At 44.4% G+C, this 19,705-nt stretch overlaps 1 protein-coding gene across 1 annotated transcript in view; it reads right to left on the minus strand.

Annotated features, from left to right (window-relative positions):
• The window catches only part of LOC140188290 (cathepsin K-like), a 36,346-nt gene that overhangs the window by 4,930 nt on the left and 11,711 nt on the right, over positions 1 to 19,705 (minus strand). The window contains exons 2-6 of the mRNA XM_072244394.1: positions 15,905 to 16,046; positions 12,146 to 12,268; positions 11,083 to 11,235; positions 6,982 to 7,206; positions 3,641 to 3,806 (exon numbers count right to left, since the gene is read on the minus strand). Coding sequence (XP_072100495.1) covers positions 3,641 to 3,806; positions 6,982 to 7,206; positions 11,083 to 11,235; positions 12,146 to 12,268; positions 15,905 to 16,036 — 799 coding nt within the window. The 5' untranslated portion in view covers positions 16,037 to 16,046. The remainder of the gene's footprint in view (positions 1 to 3,640; positions 3,807 to 6,981; positions 7,207 to 11,082; positions 11,236 to 12,145; positions 12,269 to 15,904; positions 16,047 to 19,705) is intronic.

Genomic DNA, 19,705 nt, shown 5'->3' on the forward strand with positions numbered 1-19,705 from the left:
CAGATGGATTACACCCCAGGGTTCTGAAAAGATTGTGGAGACAGCAGTAATGATCTTTCCACAATTGCTAGATTCTGGAGGACTGGAAAATTGCGAATGTCATTCCAATCTCTAAAAGGGAGTGTGGTAGAAGATGATATTATAGGCCAGTTAGCCTGACTTCAGAGGTTGGGGGAGATTTTGGAGTCTATTATTAACAATGAGATTTCAGGGTATTTGGAAATACATGATAAATAGACCAAAGTCAACATGGTTTCCTTCAGGGGAAATCTTGCCTGATAAATCTGTTGGAATTCTTTGAAGGTCTAACAAGCAGGATAGACAAAGAAGAGTCAGTGGATGTTGTTTACTTGGATTTTTCATAAGGCTTTCGTCAAGGTGCCACACATGAGGCTGCTAAACAAGATAAGAGGCCAGTAGTATTAAAGGAAAGATACCAGCAATAATGGAAGATTGGCTACTGGCAGGAGGCAAAGGGTGGCAATAAAGGAGGCCTATTCTGACTGGCTGCTGCTGATTAGTGGTATTCCACAGGGGTCAGTAATGGGTCTGTTTCTTTTCACAATATATGTCAATGATTGGATGATGGAATTGATGGTTTTGTGGTCAAGTTTGCAAAAGAGACAAAGATAGGAGGTGAGACAGGCAGTGTTAAGGAAGCAGAGAGTCTGCAGAAGGGCAGACAGGTTGGTAGAATGGGTGGAGAAGAGGCAGATGGAATATATAGTGGGGAATATATCTGTGTATAGTTTATAGTCATGCACTTCGATAGAAGTAATTAAGGCATAGACTATATTCTAAACAGAGAGAAAGATGAAAAAAATCAGGTGAAAAGGGATTTGGGAGTCCTTGTACAGGATTCCCTAAAGGTTGACGTGCAGGTTGAGTTGGTGGTTGGGAAGGAAAATGCAATGTTAGCATTCATTTTGAGAGGACTAGAATATAAGAGCAAGGATGTAATGCTGAGGCTTTATAAGGCATTGGTCAGACCATATTTGGAGTATTGAGAGCAGTTTTGGGCCCCTTATCTAAGAAAAGATGTGCTGACATTGATGCAGATCGAGAGGAGGTTCATGAGAATGATTCTAGGAACAAAAGGGTTAATGTGCGACGATCGTTAGATGGCCCTGGGCCGGTACTCATTAGATTTTAGAAGAATGGAGGGATGATCTCACTGAAACATTGAATATTGAAAGGCTTAGATAGAGTGGACATAGAGAGAATGTTTCCTCTAGTGTATCCATCAGGAACCAGAGAGCACAGCCTCAGAACAGAAGGACATCGCCCTTGAACAGATGACGGGGAGCTTCTTTAGCCAGAGGGTGGTGAATCTGTGGAATTTATTGCCACACATGGCTTTGGAGGCAAAGCCATTGAGCAAATTGATAGAGGGTGTTGATGTTCTTGGTTAGTCAGGGCATCAAAGGTTATTAGGAGAAGGCAGGAGAATGGAGTTGAGAGGGATTATAAAACTGCCATAATGGAACAGCAGAGCAGAATCAATGGGCTGAATGGCCTAAGTCTACCGTCTTACAGTTTGATGTGTCCCTCATCGAGCCTTTAATGGTTTGTTTTTCTACTGATATTGCCTGACCTGGTGAATTTTCCATCTCATGTCAGCTCAGTTTTTCTCATCCTTTTCATACAAAAGTCCAGACTGTCAGGCAAGTTCCACGGCATCTTATTAACTGCACATTACACGGAACAGGAGTTGTATGTGTGAGTACCTGCTCCACAAGCCATTTTGACTCACCTACGACAGTGATTCCCACCCTCCCCACCTTCTCTCCCACCAAAAACTGACTTGTAGACCTTTGTTCTAATTCTGACAAAGGGTTAAAGAATCAAAACACAGATGCTACCTGACCAGCAGCATGTTTTCAGTGTTTCTGCCTTAATTTCAGATGTCTAGTATCCACAGTAATTTTTGACCTCAGAATAGGTTACGAGGTTTTCTACTCAGTACGAAAGCAGGGATAGATTCAAGGGCTTTAGAATGACGTAAAGAAATCTGAAGATCCACAAACACAGATCATTAAAATGTAGTAGTCAGGTACAAGATATAATGATAAAAGGGATGGAACATCACCATTGATAATTAAATTGCTAGCATATTAGAGCAAGGAGGTTTTCCTCCAGCTGTTTAAAACTCTGGTTAGACTACATCTGTGTGTTCATTCAGGCTACACAAGATCATATTAGCGTGGAATACTTAGCGGAATGTTTTCAGGTTCTCAGAGTTACGTCTTCAGGTCATGATATCAGATTACATACACTAAATTTGTATTCCCCAGAATGCAGACTGTTTGAATTCTGAAAGGGGATGACAATGCAGAAGGACTTATTTTCATTTCTCATAGCCTCCATTCTTGTCATGCTTAAACTTGAAATGTTTACTCTCTTTTACCAGATAGAGACGATGATGAAGAAGGCATTTGTTATCACTGATCTTCATTGCTTCAGTAAAGGGGTTGGAATGTTATGTTGCACTTGTACAAAACATTGGTGAAGCTGCACTTCAAGTACCATGTGCAGTTTGGTTACTCTGTAATAGGAAGGATGTCATTAAGCTGCAAAGAGTACAAAGGAGATTTACGAGAATATTTCCAGGATTCCAGGGCCTGAGTTATAGGAAAAGGTTGAACAGACTGTGACTCTGTTCCTTGGAGCGCAGGGAAGTGAGGACACTATGAAGGTGTATAAAATCGTGAGGGACACAAGACAAGGTGAAAACACACAATCTATTTCTCAGAAAAAGGAAATCAAAAACTAGATGGTAGATGTTTAACCTGAGAGTATCCAAGGGCCAATTTCACATAGTGTGGTGCATATAGGAAACAAGTTTCCAGAGGAAGTGGTTGACGCCTGTACAATGCAACATTTAAAGAACACTAGGACAGGTCCATGATAGGATAGGTTTAGAGCAGGGGTACACAACCTTTTTATGCCATGGACCAATACCATTAACCTAAAAGTCCACGGATCGTGTCAGGAACCCCTGGTTTAGACAGAGATGGGCCAAATGAAGGCAAATATGACCAGCTTAGATGGGTATCAACAAATTGGTCCAAAGGGCCTATTTCTCGACTGTATTATTCTGGGACTCCAATTTAAATGAGCTATCTCCTTCCAATCGTATTATTATTAACAATATTTGTTCCTTGTTGATTCTCCAAATATCCCAAAATTATTCCAGAAATGACTGCTTTTATGGCTCATATTTCACCTGGGAAATCTACACAGAAATAATGACCCTCAAATTAAAATCCAAATTGCGACATTGGAAACCAATTTAAATATGTTAATGGGGGGGGCCCATCTCTCCACAGCAATTTGCTGAATATGACAGTTTTGAGGTGAATTCTTCACGTGCAAGTCTGAAGACCTCTTTGTTTGACTTTCTTGTGGGTTAATATCAAAGCCAATAATTCTAACATGTTACAGTATCAGATATGAAATATCATTATACAGAATAGTCAGTACTTGGCACATATTTGCAACAGGACAAATGGTTTTCTTCAAGTTCTATAATCTGTGACAACGTTGTCCTTGAATGCTGATTTTCAAGGGAGATACAGTAAAGCCATCTATCATACGTGAACAACTCCCGCTGGCATCTAATCTGCCTACACTGCATTACCTGAATGGTAGAACATAAAGGATTGATGTGTGGCATCGACAGCAACCGAAACTGGTCCAACTTGTGCCACGGCTTGAGCTAGAGCTTGTTCGTTACCTTGCGGAACAAAATAGTAATTGGAGCATCTGGAAGCTTTGTATGCGGATTTATAAGCACAGAGACCCTCCTGTTTAGAAAAACAAAATATGCTGTAAATACAATGTTATCATCATATAACCCAAAGGAATGACCAATGAAGGTATTCTGTAAATTCAGTGATATTCCAGAGAAATGAAGTGTCCTTAAACTTAAAAAAAAGTACCAGAAGGATCCAATCCAATAAACTCCACAAACTACATTGCACTTTCAATCAGTGTTGAACTCACTGATGTCAGTCTCACTCATTTCCGTGCCACTGCACTCAATGGCAAGTGCAATTCTTTACTGTGACTTTAATTAATTTCCCAGTCCTGTCCTCTTGATTGAAGATTGTTTAATGTTATTTCCAGTACACAAATGTAAAGGAGAATAAAATAATTGTTCCTCTGAAACTGATGCAACACATAAAAAACACAAGGTAATGAACACTAATAGAAAACCCAATAAATATAAATACACAAGATAGCTTAAATAGTTTGTAAAGTATGCCCACAAAGTATTGCTGGGCACAGGAGTGTCTCTACATTAGGTAACTCTGACAGGTAACGATAAAGTAGTGGTGGTGGGATGGGTTAGTGGGTCGGAGTGTTGATCAGCCTTACTGCTTGGGGAGCGTAACTGTTTTTGAGTCTGGTGGTGCTGGCATGGATGGTATGTAGCCTCCTCCCTGATGGGAGTGGGATACAGTCCATGAGTGGGATGGGTGGCATTCTCCATGATGTTGCTGCCTTTTATCCAGCACTTTTCCCTATATATTCCTTGATGGTGTGTAGGCTGGTGCTGGTGATGCGTTGAGCACTTTTAACAACCCTGTTGTAGAGCTTTCCTGTCCAGCGCAGTGCAGTTTCTGTACCATACCTTGATGTAGCATGGTAGGATGCTCTCTGCTACACATCTGGGGGCTGTGTGAGTGTAGACTTGCATAGTCCAGCTCTCTAAGCCCCCTCAGAAAGAAGAGGTAGGTGTTGGTGAGCTTTCTCGATTGTGTAGAACATGCTCTGGACCATGAGAGGTTGTGCGAGGTGTGCACTCTCAGGAGTTTGACACTGCTTGCAGTTTCCACACCTGTGCCACTGATGTGCAGAGGGGAGTGAGTGGTGCCAGTTCTCCTGAGGTCGATAACCCATCCGCTTTGTCTGGTTGACATTGAGGAAAAGGTTATTTGCCTGGCATCAGACCTTGAGGAAAGGGATCACAGTTTACTTAACCCTTCCTGTTTATTTACATGCAGAATTATTATTATATTTGCATATAAATTGCTAAGTTACTCTTAAACTCCATCTGTTTGGTAATCAATTTCAGTTGTCCTTGGCTAGTTTCTAACAATTACCCAATTCTCTGGCCTACCACTAATCTTTGCAGCATTTTAAGTCTTTATTTTTCATTGATACCATCTTTAACTTCTTTAGTTATTCATCCTTATCATATGGCTTTCCTTCTTAACAGAACATATTTCTGCTGAGATTTACAAATTATCTCCTTAAGTATCTGCCTCTACTGATCTGGTGTCTTACCCTTTAATCTATTTTCCAGTAAACTTTAGTCACCTCTTGTCTTTGCCTTTGAATTATTTCAGTCTTCAGTCCCAGAGTCATAATCAAACAATTTGAAATTCTGAATATGGTCACTTTTCTGGAAGTTGCTTTTCACCATGAAGTTATTACAGTAACCCTGTCTCATTACAAAGTTCTAGGTCAAAACTAGCTTGCTCTTTGGTTGATTTCTCAATGTTGCCAAGAGCCTATTCTGAATATACCCTGTGAACTCATTCTCAAGACTACCCTTGTCAATTCAATTTGTCCAATCTATATAAAAATTTTAATCACCCATATTTATTGCAGCATCTTTTCTACAAATACCCCATAACTGTCCCATAGTTTAGCTACTGTTAGAAAGCTGATACAAGTCTCCCATCAGTGACTAATTACCCCTACTGCTCTTTGCCTCCACCTGATTCCACACCCTGTGTTCTGAGTCAATGCTGTTCCTCACCATAACAGTAATCTCATTCTTTATTGTCCAAGCTGCTCGACCAGCTTTCCATTTCTTTGGAAGTTTCTCATATGCCAAAATATTCAGTTCCCTGCCTTGGTCAATTTTCAACCTTATCTCCTTAATGCGGCAGGATCAAACCCATTTATTCTTATTTGTACCTTCATCTCATCCATCTTGTAATGAATGCTGTGTATATTCAGATAAAGCGCCATTAGTTCTATCCTCACATTTCCTTACTTTGACTCTACATTCACTCCCCCTTCTGAATATGTTCTAGTTATCGTTACCTGTTATTTACAAACACTCATTCCTGAGTCTCCAGCAGCTGACCTTTATGGTCTCTTCCTCCTTCATGTTCTGATTCCCTCCACATTCAAGGCAGTTTAAATCCTCCTCATACTAGCAACCTTGACCCACACCAATACCCCAAGGTCCCAGACCTGTTAAGGTGGCTTGTAGAAGTCCCAATTCCTCATAAATCTGAAGCACATCAGCACCACTTACACACACACACACACACACACACACACACACACACACACACTCTTTCTCTCCAGCCCAGAGATGACCATCTTTAAGTTTCCACTTTTTAACCTTTTCCCTAGCTCACTAACCTCTGCCTGCTGAGCCTCATCCCTCTGCCTATCGTCATATGAAGAAAACCTGTGGCTGTTTTCTTTCCTGTATATATTCAATCACATCCTTCACCAGGGAGGCAACACACTTTCCAGAGTTTTGTCTTCAGCTACTGAGATGCCTCCCCTCCCCCCTACTTTCACTCTGTCACTATTTCACCATCACTATTGTCTCACTCTTCTGCCTCTCCTCCTATGTAACTGAGTTCCTTGAGCAGTCCAACTCCTGGATCTGGCTGTTCCCCTGAAGAACCAATTTGTGAGAGGGAGAAGGACGCTTGCTCTTTCTGGCAGTATGGTGGCCACTGCCTTCCCTTTCTGCCTCCTCACACTCGTGTTAAAGTGTGACCACATCTCTAAATCTCTAAATTGTGCTCTGGAGCCCATAAGGCCACTATCAGAAAATACGAGCATGGACTGGATTTGAACCCTGGTACAGATGACAAAGCACAGTAATGACGGAACATAGTCTTTACACTTTTCCTGAATCTGCATCAAATATGTGCACCAGTTTAAAAAAGAACTTCACTGAATATCACCATGATTAATGTAGCTGTGAAGAAGATTACTCACCCTCCCAGTATAGGGGTATCCAACCTCAGAGTCAATTCCATTATTTTTGTGTACATACAAAAAGGCATTTTCCATCCATCCACCGCGACATCCTGCATTCCCCTGTTCCCATGAACAATCGACCAGGTTCTGCTCACTGAGGGAGACGAGTTTTTTTGTCGTCTTAAAGGTCTGTCCCTCCAATGCTCCAACTGCACTGAATGCCCAGCAGGATCCACAGCTGCCCTAAGGGAGAACGATAACAAATAGAGCTGAACTTTAGCAAGTAATATTGCCTTTGCCAAATGTGAAAAGTGCAATGTCAGTTATCTCAATGCCATTGAGTCCCAGTTGTAAAATGTTCACATCGAGCACTGTAACTGATCAAGTTTCAGTTAAGGAGTAGGCCTTTCCAACCGGTGAATAACACTTGGCCTAAGCCACTAACGTACGAGTTCCTTCTACCTCCATCTCCAAGCTCTCCCTGGACACAACAAAAGAGGGGAAGAATGATGTTTCAACTTGTAAATCTCTTCTAATGGTATCTAATAAACATCTACAGATGTAGAATGTAGAATGGAAAGCATTATGGCCTAGTATGGAAACTCCAATGGCTAGGAACATAGAGGAGTGGACTTGGCCAATTACATCACAGACAACATCCATCAGACAACTCCACTATGCAGGCCTGCCCACTTCTCCATACCTCAATCAGGCAGGAGGTACAGGAGCCTGAAAGCTCCCACCTCGGGATTGAACAACAGCTTCTTCCCCACCGCCATCAAAATTCTTGAATCAGATATGTCAGCTGATTTGAGTGGTGTTGCTGCAACAACCTTGCACTCAATGCCAGTGAGAATAAAGAATTGATTGTGGGCTTCAGAAAGTGTAAGACAAGCAAACACACGCCAGTGTTCATCGGAGGATCAGAAGTGGAAAAGGTGAGCAATTTCAAATTTCTGGGTATCATTCCAACACCCAATCAGTGGTGAGAGGAGGTTCGTCTCAGGTCAGCGGCGTTTGTTTAAAAGGGGAGCTTCGCGGGCATTCCGTGTCATCTTAGCAGCTCTATCAGTGCTGTGGCGCAGTGCAGAGAAGAGTAAATAAATGTACAGAAGGGACAAGAAGAGCGGCCATTGTTGGAAGTAGGCCAGTGGTGAGAGTGGAAGTTTCAGGCCTGGGCTCAAAGGTGGGTTCAGCTCAGAAGTGGTGTTGGCTCTGGATAAGTTTTCCCGGTAAGTTTCTGTTAAGCTTCCCTTTTGTCTTACTATGTCAGGGGTACTTAGTGTAGTTTTAGTGGCTATTGTGTGTTCTTCATGCTGGATGTTGGAGGGCCTGGGAAACCCAGAGTCTCCCAGGGAACTAAATCTGTGTGAAGTGCATCTGGCTGCAACTCCTTGAAGACCGTCTTAGGATCTGGAGCAACAGCTAGACGACCTTCGGCTTGTACAGGACAACAAGATCATCGATTGGAGTGACAGTCACGCCCCAAGTTGCAGGAGGCGGTTAGCTGGGTGCCTGTCAGGAGAAGGGGTGGAAAGGTTAGCACAGATCACCCCTGTGGCCATTCCCCCCAATAATAAATATACAGTTTTGGATACTGTTCTGGGGGATGTCTTCTCTGGGGGATGTCTTCCCAGGGGAATGCCACAGAGACCTGGTTACTGGTACTGAGCAGAAGGGAAAGATGGAGAAGAGGGGAGTGGGAGTGGTAGTGATACAGATCTCATTAGTCAGACGAACAGATAGAAGATTCTATGGACATGAATGGGACACCTGGATGGCAGGTTGCTTCCCAGGTGCCAGGGTCAGGGACATCTCAGATTGCGTCTGCAGCATTTTGAAGGGAAGGGGACAGCAGCCAGATATCATGGTACATATTGGTACCAGTGGCATGGGAAGGAGAAGCAAAGCGGTCCTTAAGAGAGAGCTAGACAGCAATCTGAGAAGCAGGACCTCCAGAGTAGTAATTTCTGAATCGCTACCTGTGCCATGCACCAGTGAGGGTAGCAACGGAATGATTTGTGAAGAGTAAAGAGAATTAAATTACATCTGCCGAGGACCTGTTGTGCCAGCAGGCGAATTGGAGGGGATCCAAGTCACTTCTCAGGCAGGAGTTGATATGCTTCATCACCAGCCTCTCAAAACTCCTCGTCACTGTGGATGCAAGTGCTACAGGATGATGGTTGTTGAGGCAGGTTACCTCGTTCCTTTGGGCACTGCCATAATTGAAGCTTTCATAAAGCAGACTGCCGAGTCGAGAGGTTAAAGATCTCAGTGAACACTCCAGCCAGTTGATCAGCACAGGTCTTTAGTTCTCAGGCATGTGCAGACAGATGGGGTTAGTTAGATTGATATCATGGTCAGCACACACATGATGGGCTGAAAGTCCTGTTCCCGTGCTGTACTTTTCTAGCCTGAAGTCCCACACCACCAGGTTAAAGAACAACTACTTCCCTTCAACCATTAATTTCTTGAACCACTGGGTAAACCCAAATAACCGTTTCATTTAAGCAACATTATTACCAGTCTGATCATTTTGCACTAAAATTGACTTTCTGTTCTACTCATGTTATTTCTTGTAAAACTGGTGTTTATTTATGTTTGTTTTTCTTGTGAATGATGCTGATGTGATGTTATGTGCCTGTGTTGCTGCTGCAAGTAAGTTTTCATTGTACTTGTGCATTTAAAATTAAACTCAGCTTTGACCTTGACTATGTTCTATGTACAGTGTCAACCCTTGTGAGAGATTATCCTGCTGCTACTCACTGTTTGACCTCCAAGAGGACCACAGCCTAGGTGCAGGGTTTGTGTGGCTCAATGACAAAGAAAGCTATGCTGGCTGGAGTCAGGGCTTGATGCTTTGACTCTTTGTAGGGTCATCCATGCCAAACAGGTCAAAGCGTACAGGTCAGAATAAGAGTGGTCCACCAGTCCTCCAGGTTCGGGGGTTCAGCTCAGGGCCAACAGCCTAACTGGTCAAAGAGAACTGTTAGGGAAGTAGTAATGAAGAACCCTTCGACATCTGAGTGCAATGGGACTCCTCAGTCTCCACCCAGGACTTGCATGACTCACAGTAGTGAAAACAGAGAGGAAGCTACTGACACGATGAAGGAAGCCCCGAACATTGTCAGAGATGGAGGACCTTTATTGCTGCCCTAAACGCCAGCAGCATAACAGGCAGTATAAGACCATAAGACATAGAAGCAGAATTAAGCCATCTGGCCCATCAAGTCTACTCCGCCATTAAATCATAGCTGATCCTTTATTTTTCTCCTCCTCAACCCCAGTTCCCAGCCTTCCTCCCGTAACCTTTGATGCCATGTCCAATTAAGGACCTATCAATCTCTGCCTTAAATACACCCAACAACTTGGCCTCCACAGCTGCACATGGCAATAAATTCCACAAATTCACCACCCTTTGGCTAAAGAACTTTCTCCACATCTCTGTTTTGAAAGGGCGCCCCTCTATCCTGAAGCTGTACCTTCTTGTCCTAGACTCCCCCACCATGGGAAACATGCTTTCCACATCTACTCTGCCTAGGTCTTTCAACATTCGAAAGGTTTCAATGAGATTCCCCCCCCATCCTTCTGAATTCCAGTGAGTATAGACCCAGAGCCATCAAATGTTCTTCGTACGATAACCTTCCTTCCTGGAACCATCCTTGTGAACCTCCTCTGGACCCTCTCCAATGCCAGCACATCTATTCTAAGATGAGGGGCCCAAAACTGTTCACAATACTCAAGGTGAGACCTCATCAGTACCTTATAAAGACTCAGCATCACATACTTACTGTTGTATTCTAAATAGGTTGGTAAGTACTCACAGTTTGAAGCCCTCTGACACCATAAATCACTGAAGAAACTGATAGTTTTGTCAGGAAGAAAACAATGGGATGAAATTACTATTGGGCGCTAACCCATTTATCATGCCACCAAACTGACTCAAGTAAAATAAAACTGGGGGTGGGTTAAAATTGGTTCCTGATTCCCTTGGGCCTGAGTCTAATCCCAGCCTCACTGGATCTACCCAGATGAATACACTCCAGCACCACCTCTACCAGTGCTATTCGAACAAGGAAGTTTTCCCCTAACTTTTCTCTTTAGGCAAAACTCTTTTACCTGATTTTTCACAGGAGTGACATATCCTTTTTCACGCCAGTCAATTTCCTGTGGAATCTCAACTGATTCCCGAAACTTTAAAAGGTGCTCTGTTGAGTTCCTGGATTTGGGCAGACGGAAGCCATTCATAAGCTTGTTGAACTCCTCCAGGGTCTGAAAGGTAAGTGAGTGAGCATCAAACAAAAGAAGGATAAATCAAAGAACTTTCAAAATACAGAAAATTAGCCACAAGATGCCCTCCATTTTCAACAACCTGAAACATCGACCACAAATGCTACTCAACCCGTTAAGTTTATCCGACAGATTGTTTGTTGCTCTAATTTCAACATCTACAGTCTCTTGTGCCACAATATATTCCTTCATATAGAATTTCACTTGTTAGCCACAGCTGAGCGACCCACTCTATTCTATGTGCCTCAGTAATTAAAACTCACTGGAATTCATCCACTTGCTCCTTAAATGTACATAACTGCTGATCTGCTGTTAACTCAAAGATTAATGTTTCTCAGTCTCATAGCCAGCCTGGATCCTGATTTTAAAATCCACCAAATCACGTTCTGTTTTAGTAAGGAATTCTATCATGTTATGGTCTTTCCTCTCCAAAGGCTTTGCACAAACAGATCACTAATGAATTCTTTACTGAAGTGCAAAATGGCCTGCTCACCAATTGGTTCCTCAACAGACTAGTCCAGAAAGCCACCTCAATTAATATCATTGCTCTTTTTGATGGTGTATTTCCTCCCTCCCCCCCCACCCCACCCCCGCAAGAGGACAGTATTATTCTTTGACCCTTTTGTGCTTGGTTGCATGTAGCAACCATCCCAAGTAAAATCAATCTGTTCTCACCTCTCCGGATCTTAAAAGTCAGCTTTAGGAAACACCACTCAGTCAACAGATGCGGATAGTCAAAACTTAACTTCATCAAGTTGTCACCAGGCTTGACAATATTCTCAAAAACCTCTTGCATGCCACTGTGTAGTAGCACAGGAGCCCATTCATTCATATTACCCAATTCTAAGCCTCAGTTCAAATGTTTTCTTCACATTAAGGACTTCTCACTTACCAAGTCTCCAAAATGGTTCATCTTAAGATCATAGGTGTGTTTTCCCTTCATGTATTCCAGGTTGTGATATTCAATAAACCTGAAGTTTTTCTCCCACACCATTCTCCGAACAATTTCTTCTTCCTGAAGGACAATAAAGAAACAGAGTTCTGCTGATGAAGCAACATCTCTTAGGGAGCTTTCTGTACTTGGAGATAAGAATATGCTTGTCACTTCCACAGATCATCATCGTCACCCAACAATACAGCGTCATGCATTATGTCTTGTAAGTTTTCAGTTATTCCTGGACCTCATTCATGAAAAGGTTTGATAATATTTAGAGATACAGTACAGTAACAGGGCCTTCTGGTCCTATAAGCCCATGGCACCTAATTACACCCAACTGACCCAACTGTTCACCTTCAGACTGCAAGAGGAAACCCACGCAGTCACAGGGATAATGAACAAACTCCTTACAGACAGCAGTGGAAGTTGAATCCAGTCGCTGGCATTGTAAAGCATTGTGCCACACCCTCTTTCCCTTTGTGGAAAAAATATTCTAACCAAAGGATACAAGTTTTCCATGAATACTCATCATTCTCCACTTTTAGAAATCTAGGACTAGGTGTCACTATTCAAGAATAAGCTATCACTCGAAAAGGATTCAGATTAATTTATTTATCACGTGGACATTAAAGCATACAGTGAAATGCGTCATTTGCTTTGACAACCAACACACCCTGAGGATGTGCTGTGAGCAGCCAGCAAGTGTTGCCCACAAAACTTCAGCAGTACAACACGAGCAACAACTATACAGAACAACAAAACAAAACAACAACCCCCTTTCCTCCTTTCTGCACACAGACATGCAGACAGACACAGACAACCTATAGTCTCTGGCCCAGACTTGCAGACATCAGGCCTCCAACTTCCAGACGTGCCACTGGGCCTCTGACTCAGGCTCACACGGGATAGCCGAGACAAACCTTTTGAGAATGCTTGGAACCCTCTTCCTCAATGGGCAGTGGAAGCAGAGCTTGATAGACCCATTATGAATGCGTAGGATGAAATGTCACCTCGAGGTTGAGGTTACTCAGATCCGCCCTGATCTCACTAAATGGCAGCGCAAATGAGAGGGTCAAGTGGCCCACTCCTGCTCCCAATTCATCGGTTTCTTTGCACTAACCTTTACGAAGCAGGGCATGAAAAGATGGTTGTTTGAGCAATAATCCATGCAGACCTGCAAGATGGTGATGGGGCTTGAATTAAGGGTGCAATTTAACACCGACAAACCTAACTGAAAAACTTCCATCTCCAGACAGTGACGAGGTCAGGCTTTGGTATCTTCGCATATCCAGGGAAGGGATAGGAATGCACCCTACAAAAATGGATGAAGGCTGGCAGAATCCTTGGTGTGGTGTGGTGCAGTGCGGTGGAACCAGCACACCTCTAAAGAAGAGTGTGTACATGAAGGAAGTTCCTCGTGCAAACTGCATTCTGGGCAGGAAGCTGCCATTTGACGAACAACCATTGTTCCTACGAATGTGTTAGAGGGCTGCTCAGGTATCGAATCAAACCCAAACACAAATCCAGTAAACCCAAAGGAATTTTTTTTTATATTTGATACTTGATCTTAGCTTGACCCTTATGGTCAGGTTCCATCAGGCTGGGATGGAGTAGCAAGTTCCTCCGCCAGTTATACATCTGGAGACCCACTGATTGGTTCAGTTCCAGCTGCCTTTGTGTTCTCTCCCCAAGCCCACCAGTACATAGAGCCTCCGACTCGGGATAGGCCATGCACACTGCCCCCTCTACTCAGGACAGGCCATACACACTCCCCCCTCTACTCGGGACAGGCCATACACACTCCCCCCCCCTTACTCCGGACAGGCCATACACACTCCCCCACCCCCCGTTCAGGACAGGCCATACACACTCACCCCCCCCACCGCCCCGCTCAGGACAGGCCATGCACACTGCCCCCTCTACTCAGGACAGGCCATACACACTCCGCCCTCTACTTGGGACAGGCCATACACATTCCCCCCACTGCTCGGGACAGGCCATACACACTCACCCCTCTACTCGGGACAGGCCATACACACTCCCCCCCTCTACTCAGGACAGGCCATACACACTCCCCCCCCCCCCCACTCGGGACAGGCCATACACACTCCCCCCTCTACTCGGGACAGGCCATACACACTCCCCCCCCCCCGCCCCTGCTCGGGACAGGCCATACACACTCGCCCCCCCCCCCCCCCACTCGGGGCAGGCCATGCACACTGCCCCCTCTACTCAGGACAGGCCATACACACTCCCCCCTCTACTCGGGACAGGCCATACACACTCCCCCCACCCCCCCCACTCGGGACAGGCCATACACACTGCCCCCGAGTCAAATGAGAGCACTTTTTTTTTAATTTATAAGGAACACCCAACGCAACAACTGATCATTTTTTTCAAAGTCAGATCAGGCAGGCTCTCACACACCAATAACGATCAGCTAGCAAGGTTTCAGGGTGAGCTGCTGTCTGCAGATCAAGGCTGTACTGTAGCCTAAACTCTTCAGGCCACAGGTCCCAGAGATGGTCATTGGACTACTATAGCCACAGGCATCGAGATACACTGAAAACTGTGTGCCATCTATACAGATGGAGTCGAAAGGTAGTGGTGGGGTGAAAGACCAGCCAGGTAGAACCACTGTTCCATAACCACTGTTCCTTCTGTTTCCTTCTGTTTCATAAGGTTCTTACATTTAGTACTGCTGCATACCCAGGCCCTGGAATCACTAGTAACACACAAAATGCTAGGAGAACTCAGCTGGTTAGGGTTGTGGAGGGAAATAAGCAGTTTATGTTTCAGGCCAAGAGCCTTAATCAAGAGTCACCAAGTCTGTAGGATACTGTGTACTTCATATACTTCTGTGTCATACAAAGTTGAAGTTACTTTAGATCTGACCAGTCATCTCCCAGATGCCTTATTCTTTTCTCATGACTCTGTGTGATGGAATTTAGGGGTCACCGAGGCTCTGTAGATTGCGGTATCATTCTCAGACCTTCTCACATGGGCTGACAGGTTCACGGTGCCACGATGCCAGAGGTGGCTACTGCAGGGTGACACCCCAACTTCTCTGCCGGGCGATAAGAAGATCCACAGCAATATTCTGGAGAACATCAGGCTGGTTTTCCTGTATTGCTGATACCTACCCAGCCCCACCCACAAATTAGTGTCTGGAGCAAAGATATTTGTTCCCAGGTCTTGCTGGCAATTTCCTATTTGCTCTCTGCTGGTCAACAGTATTTGCTACCTGGTTAACATGACACACAAGGAGGCCATTCAGCCCACGTGGGCCCTTGCTAGATCCCAACAAAAGTAATCACATTGGTCCCACCCTCTCTCCTTATTCACACTGTAGCCCTCTATTTCATTCTCCCTCACAAACCCATCTCTCCCTTTGACTCTTCTGTCTCTTGCCTGCACAATGGGAGAATTCATAGCGGCCGATTGCCCTGCCATCCAGCGTGATGCCAGAAAATGGGAAGAAACTGAAGCAGCAACGAGAGTCCATGCAGTCACGGAGAGAACATGCACACCCTGCATGTATGACACCCAAGGTCAGGCTCAAACCCTGGTCACTGGAGTACGGCATGAAGAATTTCGCAATGCCAGAGGTTCTGAAAGATGCTATGGAAATGCAAGTTTTAACAGTCCATTTGGATTCACAGTCAATCTACCTACTGAAGCACACAAAGTGTGGCTGCTGCTTCATGGCCTCACCTCTGTATACTGCTTCTCATGCAACAGCTTCCACTTCTCCCAGTCCTCATTCAGCGCTGGATCAATCGAGGAGGCGGCAACCACTGCCAGAAGCACTGCAAGCAAGGTCACCGGAAGGAGAATGGCCTTCATGATAGCTCACCTGATAACGGAAAAACACAACACAATTCACTTTTGCTGTTCTCTCAAAGCTCCCCATTCCTGGAAACGCGGCCCTGTCAACAGGAAGAACAGCCGACAGTTGCTGGTTCACACACTGGAATTCATGGTTTATTAATATGCAGTCACACTCCCCTCCCTCCCGGTTAGAAAGTCTGCAAGCAGTGGATGTCTGATATTGGGCGGTTTCCCGTCAGCGAAATCTGTGCAGCTCGACAATGGCCCTCTCTCTTCCTGGGACCGTGAACACAATGCCACCGAGGCACAATCAGGTGTAATTACCATCTCAGAGAAGCAACACTAAAGCAAATCAAATGAACCAAAGACCAACATCTCAATCTTAACCATACTTACAGCACAAAAATGGGTCCTTCAGCCCACCAACCCTGCACCAACCCATTTACATTAATCCTACACTAATCCCATTTTATACTCCCCTCAGACACATGTTGGAAATCTTCAGCAACACACACACACACACACACACACACACAATGTTGAAGGAACTCGGCAAGTTGGGCAGCATCTATCGACTTCTAGGGCCAAGACCCTTCATCAGGACTGGAAAGGAAGGGGTAAGAAACGAGAAGATGCCGACTGCCCTGCTCAGTTCCTCCAGCATTTGCGTTTTGCCAGTGATTCTCATCCTTGAAGGATTTCTGCCAAAAATGTTGACAGTTTATTCCCTCTACAGGGGATTGCCAACTGACGGGTTCTGCCATTCACCTAGATACTTGTGGTAATGTGCGGTACCCAATTAATCTGTCAACTGACAAGGAATTGGGATGCAAGAGGAAACCAGAGGACCTGAAGGAAACCCACATGGCCACAGAGCGAACATGCAGACTCCATACAGATAACACAACAGGTCACGATGTGGTGAGTGTGTGGAATGGGCTGCCAGCGACGGTGGTGGAGGCAGGTACGATCGGGTCTTTTAAGAGACTCCTGGATAGGCACATGGAGCTTAGAAAAATAGGGGTAACCCTCGGTAATTTCTAAGGTGAGCACATGTTCTGCACAGCATTGTGGGCTGAAGGGCCTGTATTGTGCTGTAGTTTTTCTATGTTTCTATGACAAAACCTGTGTTGGAGCTATAAAGAAACAGTTCTACTAGCTGTGCTACCATTTCATTTAGCCCCAAAACAGCCATTCCTCAGGACAGTCTCCTAAGCAACTCCTTTTCAACTGTTCCATCAGTGATCATCTTTCTGTCATAAGGTCAGAACTGGGAATGTTCACCAATGATTGTACAATGGTCAGTGCATTAGCAATGCAGCTAATAAAGTAACCTACAGTATGTCTGTACAAACCAACATTCAGGCATGGCTGCTAAGAGGCAAACAGCATCCACACCGCAAAAATACCAAGGAATGGCACTTGCTGACTTGCCCCATTTTGAACTGTATTGGTCATAATATTTGGAAATGGCTATCTGTTAACTGGCTCAGAAATCTGAAACTAGGAAACTAGATGTACTGGTACAAGTAACAAGATAACTGGGAAATAAGTACAACAGGTCATTATTGGCAATAATGACGGATCTTCTCATTGATCCGCTGCTTCATAATCCAGTTGGCACCAAGGTACAAGGCTTAAGTCACAACAGAGAAGCAATGCACATTTTCACTGCCCTGGCCCATTCTCCCCTTGTGAGACCAGCTTTGGAAGATTGCAATGCCACGACCTAGGGTTGGGGCTAAATGACCATTACTTAGTGAAGAAAGGGTGAAATTGGGTGATTTGGAAGGAGACAAAACAGCAGCATTTGAGGATTTGGGAGGTAAAAGACCACACTTGCACTTTTTACTTGGAGGATTGGGCTCAAGGGTGAGGTGAGAGTGTAGCTATGGATTTCAACTTGAGGTGATACATTTTGGACAACTATCGGGAGTAGGACCTATACAGTGAATGGCACGGCAATAACAAGTGTTGTGGAACAGAGGGACCTGGGAGTACAAGGGCACAGTTCGCTGAGAGTGGCCACACAAGTAAACATGGTGGTGAAGGAGGCATTTAGCATGCAGGCATTCATCAGGCAGGGCATCAAGTTCAGGAGCAGGGACGTTATGTTGCAGTGAAACAAGTTGTTGGTGAGATCACCCTTGTGGTACTGTGTATAGTTTTGGCCATCTTGTTTTTGGCAAGATATTATCAAGCTGGAGAGGGTGTATTAGAGGGCCTGATTATAAGAAGAGGTTGGTCAAGCTGGATCTTCATTCCTTGGAGCACAGGAGAATGAGAGGTGGCCTTACGTAACTTTATAAAACCATGAAAGGTATGGATAAAGTGAATGGCCATTGCCTTCTTCCAAGGACTGGGGAGAACTAGACAGCAAAACAAGCTGGCACAGATACAGGGGGAGAGATTTGAAAGAGACCCAAGAGGTAACTTCTTTGCAGAGGGTAATGAGTACCTGGAATGTGCTGCTGGGGGATGTTGCAATATTTAAGAGACATTTGCATAGGTACATGGCGGGGAAGGGCCACTGGGACGAGTAGGGAGGATGCTATGGCTGGCACGTTTCAGTGGGATTGAAGGACCTGATGGCGTTCTGTAGTGCTCTTTATGTCGTTAGGGGTGGGAGATAATAAATACAAGAGGCACGAGGTATGGGTATTTTGTTTACATTGCAGGACTTACAGGTCAGTATTCTGGGAATCAGCTGACTCTCATGGGAGTGGCCAATGGTAAGCGTCCCAGAACATTGAACACCACCCCCCATCCCACACCAAGTTCACACAGCATAATATCATCCTACACAGGATACCTCCTGCCCAAGAAAGGTGAAGTCAAATTCCTGAGTTAACAATGATCCATTGGGTATTACTGTGCTTCACATAAGCAACCAGAGAAAAGAAATGATTGCATGATTCTGAGGAGTAACTATATTGTACAATTTAATTTTAAGTCAGAAATAATTGGTAAATATATTTGTTTAAGATAAAATCTTGTAGCCATAAAATAAAGGCAGTAAGGAAGATGCAAACTAAGTCATAGAGGTCAAGATGAAAATGTTTTCATACAAAAGATATAGACTGTGCCAACGTACTCAGCAATCAACAGATAAGGACTGGTTTCAGCAGGCTGGGGCAGATGCACCACTATCACCCCTCCACCCAGTGCATAGGGAACAGATAAAGATCCAAAGTTGTGAGAATCTGCTGGTGGCCTGATGAGAAAAGGTGCTTTTTATCTGATGGTTTACACATGAAATACTGTTGTTGGTTAGTAAAAATTAGACAATTTGAGGACCTCAGTACTAGATAAAGTGCTAGGATCTATTAGGAAGGGTATGACAGAAGATAATCATAGGCTTGGGCAGTATCAACGTAGATGTACGGATATTGTCAATGAAGTTTTTTTTCTTGTTTATTTTCAGGATCTGGTTGTCACTAGCAGGGCCAATATTTGTGGCCAACCCCAAACACCCTTGAGAAGGTGATGGTGAACTACCTTCTTGAACGGCTGCAATCTTCCTTTAGAAGAAACTCCCGAACACTACAGAATTCTTGGCAGTAAAGGATCGGGAATGTCTTCCCAGTTAAGAAGGTGCATGTGACTTGGAGGGGAACTTGCAGGTTGTCCATGTGCCCTGCTGCCCTTGTGCTTCTGGGTGTTAGAGATCATGGTGCCTGGGCC

Source organism: Mobula birostris, chromosome 26 (genome assembly GCF_030028105.1).
Source record: "Mobula birostris isolate sMobBir1 chromosome 26, sMobBir1.hap1, whole genome shotgun sequence".
Taxonomy (NCBI): domain Eukaryota; kingdom Metazoa; phylum Chordata; class Chondrichthyes; order Myliobatiformes; family Myliobatidae; genus Mobula; species Mobula birostris.